The following is a 13,874-nucleotide window of genomic DNA, read 5'->3' as shown; positions in this document are numbered from 1 at the left end:
TGGGCTGAGGTCTGATCTGACTCCTGGTACAGTTTGATTACAGTTTGTGTTGCTTAGGTGTGGCAGGGAGGCATTTCCTGGGCCATTTCAATCCTCGGAGTGTGTATGTTCCCTTCGGAGCCACATCAGCTGTTCCTGGAAAACATGTGGGTCCCAGCTGTGCCTTCATGACATCCGAGCCGCAAGTGAACCCCGACGTGCAGCGGTAGAGTTGCTGCCTCACAGCGCCAGAGACCCGGGTTCGATCCCGACCACGGGTGCTTGTATGTACCTAGTTTGTGCGCTCTCCCCGTGACCTGCGTGGGTTTTCTCCGGGTGCTCAGGTTTCAATAGACAATAGACATTAGGTGCAGGAGAAGACCATTTGGCCCTTCGAGCCAGCACCGCCATTCAATGTGATCATGGCTGATCATCCACAATCAGTACCCTGTTCCTGCCTTCTCCCCATATCCCCTGACTCCGCTATTTTTAAGAGCCCTATCTAGCTCTCTCTTTAAAGCATCCAGAGAACCTGCCTCCACCGCCCTCTGAGGCAGAGAATTCCACAGACTCACCACTCTCTGTGAGAAAAAGTGTTTCCTCATCTCCGTTCTAAATGGCTTACTCCTTATTCTTAAACTGTGGCCCCTGGTTCTGGACTCCCCCAACATCGGGAACGTTTCCTGCCTCTAGCGTGTCCAAACCCTTAACAATCCTAAATGTTTCACTCCCACCTTCCAAAGACGTGCAGGTATGGAAGTTAATTGGCTTCTGTAAATTGTCCCTAGTGTGTAGGATAGTGCTAGTGTGCGTGGATTGCTGGTCGGAGCGGACTCGGTGGGCTGGAGGGCCTGTTTGTGGATGTATTTAAGAGGGAGTTAGATGTGGCCCTTGTGGCTAAAGGGATCAGGGTATATGGAGAGAAGGCAGGATAGTGAGTTGGATGATCAGCCATGATCATATTGAATGGCGGTGCAGGCTCGAAGGGCCGAATGGCCTACTCCTGCACCTATTTTCTATGTTTCTATGTTTGCGTGCTGCATCTCCAAACTAAACTAAACTAAACCAAACTAAAGAAGGGATCGAGGATAATGAAGGTACACAAAAGTGCTGGAGAAACTCAGCGGGTGCAGCAGCATCTATGGAGCGAAGGAAATAGGTAACGTTTCGGGCCAAAACCCTTCTTCCGACTGATAGGGGGTGACGGGGAGAAGGAAGGAAAAGGGAGGAGGAGGAGGAGCCCGAGGGCTGGGGGATGGGGGATGGGAGGAGACAGCAAGGGCTAACAAAATTGGGAGAATTCAATGTTCATGTCGCAGGATGCAGACTGGATAATGAACACAACATTTCTCCCAATGTGCTTCACCTTAGCCACGCAGCAATCGTAGTCAGGATCGAACCCGGGGCCCTGGCGCTGTAAGGCAGCAGCTCCACCACCGCCTTCTGTCCTCTACGGTTAACTGGGAAACCGGTGGGGTATCGATGTTGCCACGGCGAGACTGTGGTGAAATGTTTGAGCTAATGCCTAGTGTGAACTATTGAACTCCTGAACATAGCGTGCCTTCCTTTGTTGAGAGGAAATATTACAAATGCCTTAAGACACCGCTCCGCATTTGATTTGTTTATTTAATGTAATGATTAGGACAACTTAATCCTGCAGAGCATTAAGAATTGAATTACATATGTGTGTGAGTGTGAAATGTTTCTTGTCACCGCACAGATTAAGTGCAGTGAACTTTGAAAATATAGCTTTAATCCAACATTGTGTATGTCTAAGGTAGACAAAAATGCTGGAGAAACTTAGCGGGTGCAGCAGCATCTATGGAGCAAAGGAAATAGGCAACGTTTCGGGCCGAAACCCCTTGGGTTTCGGCCCGAAACGTTACCTATTTCCTACCTGAAGGGTTTCGGCCCGAAACGTTACCTATTTCCTTCCTGAAGGGTTTCGGCTCGAAACTTTGCCTATTTCCTTCGCTCCATAGATGCTGCTGCACCCGCTGAGTTTCTCCAGCATTTTTGTGTACCTTCGATTTTCCAGCATCAGCAGTTCCTTCTTAAAAACATTGTGTGCGTCTATTTAAGTTCCCGTTACAGTCCGTCCAATCTGTCTGAGGTTACTGGTGCTTTGGTTACTAAGATGGCTGTTTTGTGACACAGACATAATAGGGTATTGGACCCAAAGATCCTATAGCGGAGCAAGATAGACCACTCTTGCTAAATGCAATGGGCTGATGTGTAGCACGCAACGGAGCGGAACGTGGGCCTTTTTTTCATCCATTTCAGTAACCCGACCCGACCCGACCCGACCCGCAGTGTAATCAACGTTGCGGGGGAACAGTTTGTGTTAATAAATTATAATTCTGAAAATGAGGAGAAGATTTTCACCAAAGAACTTTTATTTTTACGAGGATGTTTCCGTAACCGGCTTCCGTCTCCGCACTAGTATCTTTGCTCCGCTACGGGATCTTTGGTGCGGAGACGGAAGCCGGTTACGGAAATGGGGCCGAAAATGACCCATGAATCTGCCCATGACCGTACTACGTCTTTTTCGTCGAGTGGACTATCTTGCTCGCAAGGCCAGCAGCATCATCAAGGACATGTCGCACCCAGGTCACTCCCTCTTCTCCCCTCTCCCATCGGGCAAGAGGTACAGAAGTGTGAAAACGCACACCTCCAGATTCAGGGACAGTTTCTTCCCAGCTGTTATCAGGGAACAGATTCATCCAACCACAACCAGAGAGCAGTCCTGAACTACTATCTACCTCATTGGTGACCCTCGGACTATCCTTGATCGGTTCTTTACTGGCTTTACCTTACACTAAACGTCATTCCCTTATCATGTATCTGTACACTGTAAATGGTTTGACTGTAATCATGTATTGTCTTTCTGCTGACTGGTTAGCACGCAACAAAAGCTTTTCACTGTACCTCGGTACACGTGACAACCATCTAAACTGAACTTAATAATGCCTGTGAACAACTCAAGGCCAAAAAACTGTGTAGCGTTTAAGACTGTGGCACAAACAAGTCGTGCAGCAGAAACATGGGGTAAAATGGTTACCATAACATCACATTTTAAAGTCTAAAATATGCGATTAAGTACCTGGCAAAGATTTTGCTGTTTGGCCAATGGCTCAATAAATCAGATTAATGTAGTTCCAGGTCCCTATTTACTGTGAGATTTTTATTACCTGACTTATTTAGTTTCAGGGATACAGCACGGAAACAGGCCCTTCGGCCCACTGAGTCCATGCCGACCATCGATCACCCGTTCACACTAGTTCTTCGTTATCCCACTTTCCAGTCCACTCCCTGGACACTAGGGGGCGAATTCGAGTCCAATTAACCTACAAACCCGCACGTCTTTGGGATGTGGGAGGAAACAGGAGCACCCGTAGGAAACCCACGCGACCACAGGGAGAGAACGTGCAAACTCCATACAGACAGCACCTGAGCTTAAGATCGAACCTGGGTCTCTGGCGCTGTGAGGCGGGAGCTGCGCACGTTATTCACCAGTTACACAGAGATTCATGTACGTTTGCAAGTTCTGTGACCCGACAGCTCTGGTAAGTGCCACTTAAGCAAAAAATAACTCAGTGGGTCGGATAGGCATCGTTTCGGGTCTGAAGAAGGGCGCTTACCCACGTGCTCCAGAGGTGCTGCCTGACCCGCTGAATTACTCCAGCACTTTGTGTCTTTTTCTGCCCAAAATCCATTGCTTCTCTCTTATCTCCACCATCAGCTCATCAACAAACGACCCCAACAGATGTGCTGGGCCTGCTGCCCCTTTCATTGTGTCGGAAGAAATCTATTTATTTTGCTTATTACAGTCTTTTCTCCCTTTTATCCTCAGCTCAGGATTCGAGCATCTGCAGTTTTCTGTGTGTAAGTGTCAATTTGATTAGTGCGGGTGTCAAGGGTCACAGGGAGAAGGTAGGAGAATGGGGTTGAGAGTTATGACTTCATTCCCAAATATATTTTATCTAAATCTGTGCAGAATTTCATGTAGTTCCGAGACGTGGGTCACGAAAGTTAAATTCTGGACACATTTTCGATGCTCGGCCCACAGCCTAAGATAGATCAGCCACGATTGAATGGTGGAGTAGACTTGATGGGTCGAATGGCCTAATTCTGCACCTATCACTTATAACCATATAACAATTACAGCACGGAAACAGGCCCTTCTAGTCCGTGCCGAACACTTACTCTCACCTAGTCCCATCTACCTGCACTCAGACCATAACCCTCCATTCCTTTCCCGTCCATATACCTATCCAATTTATTTTTAAATGATAAAATCGAACCTGCCTCCACCACTTCCACTGGAAGCTCATTCCACACAGATGCCACTCTCTGAGTAAAGAAGTTCCCCCTCATGTTACCCCTAAACTTTTGTCCCTATAATGCCCCCTGTCCCACTTAGGAAACCTGAACGGAAACCTCTGGAGACTTTGTGCCCCACCCAAGGTTTCCGTGCGGTTCCCGGAGGTTTTTGTCAGTCTCCCTACCTGCTTCCACTACCTGCAACCTCCGGGAACCACCTGCAACCTCCGGGAACCGCACGGAAACCTTGGGTGGGGGAGGGGGGGCAAAGTCTCCAGAGGTTTCCGTTCAGGTTTCCTAAGTGGGACAGGGGCTTTAATTCTCAAGTCATGTCCTCTTGTTTGAATCTTCCCTACTCTCAATGGGAAGAGCTTATCCACGTCAACTCTGTCTATCCCTCTCATCATTTTGTGAACGTGTGAATCGATGTCTTGGCTTTGCTGAAATGGAGGATAATATCCACGACACCAGTTATGATTAATATATATTTTTTATTTGTTCAGTGGACAGGTTTAAAGTCAGGAGCGTTTACATGCAGAAAACTCCATGAGAAGAGTCAATCAGATCGACATGCGCGGTGTACAGATCGTCAGAAGCTTCTGCCTTCGGACCTGAAACGTCTTATTGTTTGTTTGATGTGTGGAGCAGATCGACACCGTTTGATATTGCAAGCTATTTAAAATACCGTTTAGAATGCATCTTACCAAATAAATAATGTAATTGAAACTACTTTGTTACATAACCTCGTGTTACACTTGCATTTTTTTCTTAAACTATTTTGGAGAATTGCCGCTTAAACAAACAAACAAACAAAAAATGTTTACATCATGCCTCCTTGTCTGTCTGCTCAGTGAATGTGGCCGCTCTATCCGTATTCGAGGGGCCTGTGGGTTCACTGAGGTGGGTGGGGGGGGGGGGGACAGACAAGGCGGTGTTTTTGGCAAGACCAGTTAATGCACAGGTAGCAACTGAAACAAGGCAAGAGGCGATACAAACTAGCACAGGCTGTGAGCGGTGGAAACCTCAGGGGCCGGCGAGCGTTAAGGCTGTGATGCTACTCAACGCTATCGCAGTTTCATTGTCAAATATCTCTCTTTGATAAGTCTTACACGACACTCAGAGGGAGCGAGAGAGAGAGAGAGCTTGTGCGGGTTTGGTTCTACAAGAAGACGGGTGCAAGATGCTAGAGTCCGCAGGAGTGAGTGTGTTTGAACGTCTGTCTCGGGGCTCGGACAGCGGTGTGGAGAGAGCAGGCGGGTAGCGGCCAAATGATGGGCCGCTGATCGACATCCCGTCAGAACACTACAGCAGTGCAGTGGATTCACAGTAGGGCAGGTCCGCATACAGACTTTGGCAAAGGCAAACTTCAACGCAACTCCAGGTACATTTCCAACACACATCTACAGGTGTTGGAGTATTCCTCGGCTCCAGAGACGCTGTCTGACCCGCTCCGGCGTTTTTTTGTATCTATCTACGCATCCACTGGCCCTTTACCGAGATAGTGGGGTTCATACCTCTTTTGAGAAAGCAGCTGAGTTCAGGCCACCAGTGACTGAGTTCTTTAGTCAGAGGGTGGTGAATCTGTGGGATTCATTGCCACACAGACAGCTGTGGAGGCCAAGTCAGTGGACATTTTTAAGGCGGGGATTGGCAGAATTCTACTCCTATCACTTATGAAGGATAAATGCAGGTAGGAAACTGGGGAAAAAGGAATAGTTTTTTCTGTTGTAAGCTTCTATTAACTCCTGCACAAAACCATGAAAGGAATAGATCAGGTAGATGCACAGAGTCTCGTGCCCAGAGAAATGGAATCGAGAACCAGAGGATTTAAGGTGAGGTGGGGGTGGGGAGAAAGATTTAATAGGAACCTGAGGGGTAATCTTTTCACACAAAGGGTGGTGGGTGTATGGAACGAGCTGGAAGAGGAGGTAGTTGAGGCAGGGACTATTGCAACGTTTAAGAAACATTTTCGACAGGTACATGGATAGGACAGGTTTGGAGGGAGAGGGGTTAAGGCAGACAGGTGGGACTAGTGTAGACGGGACATGTTGGCCGGTGTGGGCAGGTCGGGCCGAAGGGCCTGTTTCCACACTGTATCACTCTGTGTGTATAACAACAAGGTGGATAAGCAATGAGGAATACACAATGTAAAGAGATCTCTTAAGCATGTCACTCAGTAGCATCACATCCGGAATGATTGGCTGCAAAGATCATCTTCTCGAGTCAATCGTAACATCCACAAGAGAAAATGACTTTGTGGCACACAAGCTTAGTTTAGTTAAGTTTAGAGATACAGCACGGAAACAGGCCCTTCGGCCCACCGAGTCCGCACCGACCAGCTATCCCCGCACATTTAACACTAGGGCCAATTTACATTTATACCAAAGCCAATTAACCTACAAACCTGTACGTCTTTGGAGTGTGGGAGGAAACCGAATATAACCCTGGTTTGACAAATTCAGGAACAGTTTCTTCCCCTCTGTTATCAGTCATCTGAACGGTCCTTCCATAAGCTAGGGTGCTGTCTGATTCACCTCTACCCCATTGCGGACATTGGACATTGTCTCTGGGACAGATGCGCTGCAAGCATCATCTCTGGAGGACATGAATATGCAATGTTTCAGATTGGGATTCTATCTGGACTGTAGAAGGGTCACGAGCCGAAATATCGCCAATCCATGTTGTCCGGAGTAGCCCCCTGACCAGCTGAGTTACTCCCGCAGTTTAGTTTATAGATGGAGTGTGGACACAGGCCCTTCAGCCCACCAAGCCCCTATCAGCCATTGACCACCTATTTTTACCCCCAATCCTATCCTAACCCATTTTGATCTCTCCATGAATGCTGTTGCTTACAAGAAGGTATATTTTATAAACCAAATATTATATTTTATGGGGGTTAAAATTGTATTCCTGCCCATAACTCATAGTAATCTTTTAAATGAGCTGTTTTGGGTAATTAACAGAATAATCATCAATAATTATTCCAGCAATTAGTATTGTCTATCCACGGTGGCTCAGCGGTAGAGTTGCTGCCTCACAGTGTCAGGGACCCGGGTTCGATCCCGACTACGGGCGCTGTCTGTACGGAGTTTGCACGTTCTCCCCGTGACCCGCGTGGGTTTTCTCCGAGATCTTTGGTTTCCTCCCACACTCCAAAGACGTGCAGGTTTGCAGGTTAATTGGCTTGGGTACAATTGTAAAAACAGTCCCTGGTGTGTGTAGGTTAGTGTTGGTGTGCGGGGATCGCTGGTCGGGGCAGACTCGGTGGGCCGAAGGGCCTTTTTTGCGCGCTGTATCTCTAAACTAAACTAAAGTAAAACCTTAAAGGAAAATCTCTAGGATCAGGCTGGGCGTACACAAGCTTTTGCCGACTTTAAGAGGTTAAATTGACTCTTTTAAGTCGAGACCTTTCTGGGGAAGGTACAAACTCTGTACAGGCAGCGCCCGTGGTCAGGATCGAACCCGGGTCTCTGGCGCTGTGAGGCAGCAACTCTATCGCTGCGCCTTCGTGCTGCGACTGGGCCGTGAGTTTGCTGTGGGGATGCACAGGGCCGCTGCCGTTGATCCAGCAGGGGGCGGCGTGGAGGCGCAGCGGTAGAATCGCTGTCTGCCAACGCCAGAGACCCGGGTTCCATCCTGACCACGGGTGCTGTCTGTGTGGAGTTTGTATGTTCTCCCCTTGACCGTGTGGGTTTTCTCCAGGTGCTCCAGTTCCCTCCCACAATCCAAAGTGGTAGGTTAATTGGCTTTGGTAAGTATTGTAAATTGTCTATCTGTAGAAGGGTCTCGACCCTAGACGTCACCCATTCCTTTTCTCCAGAGATGCTGCCTGTCCCTCTGAGTTACTCCAGCATTTTGTGTCTATCTTTGGTGTAAGCCAGCATCTGCAGTTCCTCCCTCCACTTTGTAAACGGTCTCAAGTGTGTATAGGATAGTGTTAATCGACGGGCCGGCATGGACACAGTGGGCCGAAGGGCCTGTTTCCGTGCTGTATCTCTAAACTAAAGCTGGTCTATGGAATTTACGGGAGGGGAAGGAATGTCCGGTAATAGTGTTTATTGTCAGAGGCAAAACTTTGAATTACTTGAGCGAGTTTGTAAGGGTGAGTTTCCTCAATGTAAAAATGGCACAATAAAGCAGAACTGAGAATGGACTTGGGGTGTGAAAGGAAGCAGGGTGACTCAGGGTGCCATCAGTAACGTGGAGCGTCTGAATACCCAGATGTCTCCAGCGTTCTGTGTCTCTTTGGCTCCTCCGTTCAGACGCCGTTCCAGCTCAGTGGCCATGGTGCCGGCACGGAGAACAGGTGGCTGTGACACTCGTGTGCATTCTGCTTCACCCAGTCTCTCCTGGTTCCTCGTTTTTCATTTTTTTTTAATTTAAAAAGACTTCTCTTTAAAAACTTTTTTTTTTCCCGTTTAAAAGAAAACTTTCACCAAGTACAGAGAACAATTATATACATACTGGGCTGCGTTTGGCAGCGCGCCACTTTAATCCGTTACACTTTTAATACTTACTGAGGTCTTATCTTTTAGACTGTCACGTAGGATATGCAGATTTTGTACAACTTTCACCCGGGGAGGTAACTGATGATGATTGTACTGGCTTTTCGAACGTGCCTCCCGATTGCAACCACCTGAGGATTTCCTGATTCTCTCTCATCCCACAGGCTCAAGTGTCTTTCCGCACTCGCTGAGCCATCACGAGAGGCGACGGATTCTCCGTTCACTCCGGGCCGGGACGTGTGGACGATCCCTCGCCTCCTTCCCCCTGAGTTGAAATAATTACAATTGCCTCCCCCGACTACCGGCAGCGGCTGTCAGAGTGATCGGTTCTAGAAAAATATAGGCGTAAATATGATTGCTTTGAGTTCAGAGAGTGCACAGGATGGAAAATGTTCCCTACTTTTTGCGGAAGCTTGCGCAGTGCGGTGTGTCGACGTTAAAAACTGCCGTGCAACTTTGATGAATCCTAGTGGAAGCCTCACCGCCTCGAAGTCATCCGTATCTGCGACAGGATGCCCTGAAAAATCAAACGAAATCGGTGTTAGGATGCAGGAGGTGTGTGATCGTGCATTTAGTTCTCTTTTCCAAACACTGCGGTCTGCTCTGGTTTAGTGGGCACAGGCCCTTCGGCCCAGCGAGTCCGGCGATCACTGCTAGTATCGTACACATGAGCGACAATTTACAGAAGACAATTAACCTACAAACCCGCACATCTTTGGAGTGTGGGGGGGAAACCAGAGCACCCGGAGAAAACCCACGCGGTCACAGGGGGAACGTGCAAACTCAGTGCAGACAGCACCCGTAGTCAGGATTGAACCCGGGTCTCTGGTGCTGTAAGGCAGCAATTCTACCACTGCCTCTCTCCGTCCCTCCCCCACCCTAGTCTTGGTACTAGTTTCACTGTCGTCCTGAGTTTCACTGTTTGTATCCACTCGTTATCAACTTCGCCACAGCCAACAATGGACCCTTGTGGGCTCCACCTTGCCTAGATCATCGATGCTGGCTCTGATATGTACTTTTCATACCTTTCATCCATTTGTTCAATGTACCTTTTCATATCTCTCGTTTCCCTTTCCCCAGTCTGAAGAAGGGTGTCAACCAGAAACGCCACCCATTCCTTCTCTCCAGAGATGCTGCCTGACCCGCTGAGTTACTCCAGCGTTTTGTGTCTACCTTTCGTGTAAACCAGCGTAATCTGCAGTTCCTACCCGTACAGATGTACTTAAATGGTTTACAATCTTTATGAGTGTTTGTCAATCTAGAAATGAAATGTATAATCTAGGACAAATAACAAAGCGCTGAAGGAAGTGGAGATCAGGCAGCATCCATGAGGGGAAATGGACAGACGACGTTTCGGGACGGAAGAAGGACCCGAAACGTTGCCTATTTCCTTCGCTCCATAGATGCTGCTGCACCCGCTGAGTTTCTCCAGCACTTTTGTCTACCCAGTACAGCAGTTAGTGGCTGGTGGTGACTGTTCGTGCAAAGCCCGATAAAACACTTCCAAGAAGTGGTTTGAGAAAATACCGAGGCAGCCACGGTTTTTGGAAAAAGGCTTGGAGCAGATGTGGACCCAGTCGCGTATTCTCTTTTTTTTTGGTGCATGAAAAAGTGCCCTCCACTCCGCATAGCACACATTCCACAAATAGCGCAGGAGAGCTACTCCAATTACACACAGGCCTCCACATCTGAAGAGTTTCACCGGGACAACTCGATGGTATTGAGTAGCCATGCCTGTTGCTGGGAAACCATCCCAGTGACTCGAACACAAAGCATTTTGTGGTCGGCCAGAACATAATGGCGAAGTGCGTGTTCCATGGGGCAACATGATCAAGAGACTTGAATAATTGTAAACATATTTCTAAACCGCAAGTTTCTTGCTGTGCTCAGCTTGTTGATGTAACCTATATTGTACGCAGAAAACACATTTAGTTTCGCTGGTGTTGAAGATTCTCTGTCTGAGTTCTTGTCTTTGGGGTTTACTTGCTCCGGCGTGGATGGTTTTCCTGTACGAGTAATAGCCCCGTCCCACGGTGCGAGTTCATTTCAAGAGCACTCCCGAGTTTAAAAAATATATCAAACTCATGGTAAGCACGGAGAATGAACGTAGCTGGTACGTCGGAGCTCGGGGACGTCTCTTAGCCGCTCGTAACGCTAACTGCAGGTACTCGGGAAGACTCGCTAACGGCAGGTAAGCTCGGGAAGACTCGCTAACTGCAGGTAAGCTCGGGAAGACTCGTGAAGATTTTTCAACATGTTGAAAAATGTCCACGAGAGCCCCGAGTACCGACGAGCGGCCATTACCGTAAATCTACGAGTTCGAATCAGGGCAAACTCGGGAGAACTCGTGGAATGATCTCGTACCGTGGGACAGGGGGTTTTATTTTGCTTCTCGTTATGCGATCGCAGCCTCATAGAGGAGCAACGTTGACGGACATAAAACTGCAGCGGGTCAGGCAGCATCTCTGGAGAGAAGGAGTGGGTGACATGAGGTCACCCACGTTTGAGGAATGGGTGACCTCAGTCTCCAGCATTTTGTGTCTCCCTTCGATTTAAACCCGCAACTGCAGTTCTTTCCTACACGGCCTGTTGAGTTTAGTTTAGAGATACAGCGTGGAAACAGGCCCTTCGGCCCACTGGGTCCGTGCCGACCAGCAATCCCCGCATATTAACACTATCCTACACACACTAGGGACAATTTTTACATTTACCGAAGCCAATCGACCTACAAACCTGCACGTCTTTGGAGTGTGCGAGGAAACTGAAGATCTCGGAGAGAAACCCACGCAGGTCACGGGGAGAACGTGCAAACTCCGTACAGACAGCACCGGTGGTCGGGAACGAACCCGGGTTTCTGGCGCTGCAAGCGCTGTAAGGCAGCGACTCTACTGCTGCGCCATCGTGCCGAGCCTGTTTGCACACTGTGTGAATCTTTATATGCTACCTGCCCCTTGCTGCCCCCATTGTCAATGAGCCGTAGAGGGTACATACTACAGGGGTGGTGTCCTCGCTCCTGGCTCCACTCTGATGGGTCGGGCTGCCCTCGGCATTCCTCCTCAGTTCAAGTTGGACCGACTGCCTCTTGCCCGCAGGGTCGGCTCGAGGCACCCTCTCCGTCACCAGCTCCGACAGGATCTGCTTGGCCATCTCCTTCCGCTTGGACATTACGCTGGAGTTGAGTGCGGAGAGAAGGTCCGAGTTGTCCTGCCCTGTCTGGACAAAGAGAGGCAGTTAGTCGCAGCCGGCCGCAACGTGTAGGAACCACGCGACCACGGGGGAAAAAACGTGCAAATTCCATACAGACAGCACCCGTAGTCAGGATCGAACCTGGGTCTCTGGTGCTGTGAGGCAGCAACTCTACCTGCCCACATGTACCGAGGTTCAGTGAAAAGCTTTTTTGTCGCATGCTATCTAGTCCGTGAAAAGACTATACATGATTACTGTTGAGCTGTCCACAGTGCACAGATACAGGAGAAAGGGAATCATGTAGCACAATTTAGTACAGAGAAGGTTCACCAGACTGATTCCTGGGATGTCAGGACTTTCATATGAAGAAAGACTGGATAGACTCGGCTTGTACTCGCTAGTATTTAGAAGATTGAGGGGGGACCTTATAGAAACGTACAAAATTCTTAAGAGGTTGGACAGGCTAGATGCAGGAAGATTGTTCCCGATGTTGGGGAAGTCCAGAACAAGGGGTCACGGTTTAAGGATAAGGGGGAAGTCTTTTAGGACCGAGATGAGAAAAACTAATCACCAACTGGGAAAAGCTACAGACCTTGACTCCCATCAAGGGCCAGTCACGTCCCGGCCACTCCTTCTTCTCCCCTCTCCCATCGGGCAAGAGGTACATGAAGTGTGAAAACGCACACCTCCAGATTCAGGGACAGTTTCTTCCCAGCTGTTGTCAGGCAACTGAAGCATCCCACCACAAACTGGAGTGATCCTTTTCATACGAAGAAAGACTGGATAGACTCGGCTTGTACTCGCTAGAATTTAGAAGATTGAGGGGGGATCTTATAGAAACTTACAAAATTCTTAAGGGGTTGGACAGGCTAGATGTTCCCGATGTTGGGAAAGTCCAGAACAAGGGGTCACGGTTTAAGGATAAGGGGGAAATCTTTTAGGACCGAGATGAGAAAAACATTTTTCACACAGAGAGTGGTGAATCTGTGGAATTCTCTGCCACAGAAGGTAGTTGAGGCCACAGTTCATTGGCTATATTTAAGAGGGATATAGATGTGGCCCTTGTGGCTAAACGGATCAGGGGGTATGGAGAGAAGGCAGGTACAGGATACTGAGTTGGATGATCAGCCATGATCATATTGAATGGCGGTGCAGGCTCAAAGGGCCGAATGGCCTACTCCTGCACCTGTTTTCTATGTTTCTATGTTAATGTTTAGTGCCAGGTAAAGCCCAGTGAAAGTCTGATTAAAGATAGTCCGAGGGTCTCCAATGAGGTAGATGGGAGGTCAGGACCATTCTATGGCTGTTGAGAGGATGATTCAGTTGCCTGGTAACAGAAACTATCCCTGTATCTGGAGGTGTGCGTTTTTGCACCTTTTGCCCGATGGGAGAGGGGAGAAGAGGGAGTGACCGGGGTGAGGCTGGTCCTTGATGACGATGCTGTCCTTGCCGAGGCAGCGTGAGGTGTAGATGGAGTCAATGGAAGGAAGGTTGGTTTGTGTGATGGTCTGGGCTGCGTCCACCCAACAGGTTTAGAAGCTTGACACAAAACCCTGGAGTTAAGGGCCTGTCCCACTTGGGCCGTCACTTCCGCCACAGGCCGGTAGTGACGGTCGCGCGAGAGTCGCGCGCATCATCATGTGATCACATTATCGTGCCACCTCAGTACACATGACAATAAACTGGTAACTCAGCGGGACAGGCAGCATCTCTGGAGGGAAGGAACGGGTGACCTTTCGGGTCGAGACCCTTCTTCAAGAAGACCCGTCTGACGAAGGGTCTCGACCCGAGACGTCACCCATTCCTTCTCTCCAGAGATGCTGCCTGTCCCGCTGAGTTACTCCAGCATTTTGTGTCTATCTTCGATTTGCAGTTATTTCC

At 48.8% G+C, this 13,874-nt stretch overlaps 1 protein-coding gene and 1 long non-coding RNA gene across 2 annotated transcripts in view; both read right to left on the bottom strand.

Moving 5' to 3' along the window:
* LOC116988316 overlaps nucleotides 1–6,695 on the bottom strand; it is a 28,269-nt gene extending 21,574 nt beyond the window's left edge. Inside the window, exon 1 of the long non-coding RNA XR_004415913.1 lies at nucleotides 4,719–6,695. This is a non-coding gene — a long non-coding RNA (uncharacterized LOC116988316). The remainder of the gene's footprint in view (nucleotides 1–4,718) is intronic.
* Nucleotides 6,696–8,678: 1,983 nt separating this feature from the next.
* Nucleotides 8,679–13,874, bottom strand: part of LOC116988314 (leucine zipper protein 1-like) — an 80,299-nt gene continuing 75,103 nt past the window's right edge. The window contains exons 3-4 of the mRNA XM_033044907.1: nucleotides 11,799–12,020; nucleotides 8,679–9,324 (exon numbers count right to left, since the gene is read on the bottom strand). Of these exons, the coding sequence (XP_032900798.1) occupies nucleotides 9,286–9,324; nucleotides 11,799–12,020 (261 nt within the window). The 3' untranslated portion in view covers nucleotides 8,679–9,285. The remainder of the gene's footprint in view (nucleotides 9,325–11,798; nucleotides 12,021–13,874) is intronic.

The sequence above is a fragment of the Amblyraja radiata genome, chromosome 27 (genome assembly GCF_010909765.2).
Source record: "Amblyraja radiata isolate CabotCenter1 chromosome 27, sAmbRad1.1.pri, whole genome shotgun sequence".
Lineage (NCBI taxonomy): Eukaryota > Metazoa > Chordata > Chondrichthyes > Rajiformes > Rajidae > Amblyraja > Amblyraja radiata.
The sequence above is the reverse complement of the archived record's forward strand: the minus strand, read 5'-3'. Positions and strand labels throughout refer to the sequence as shown.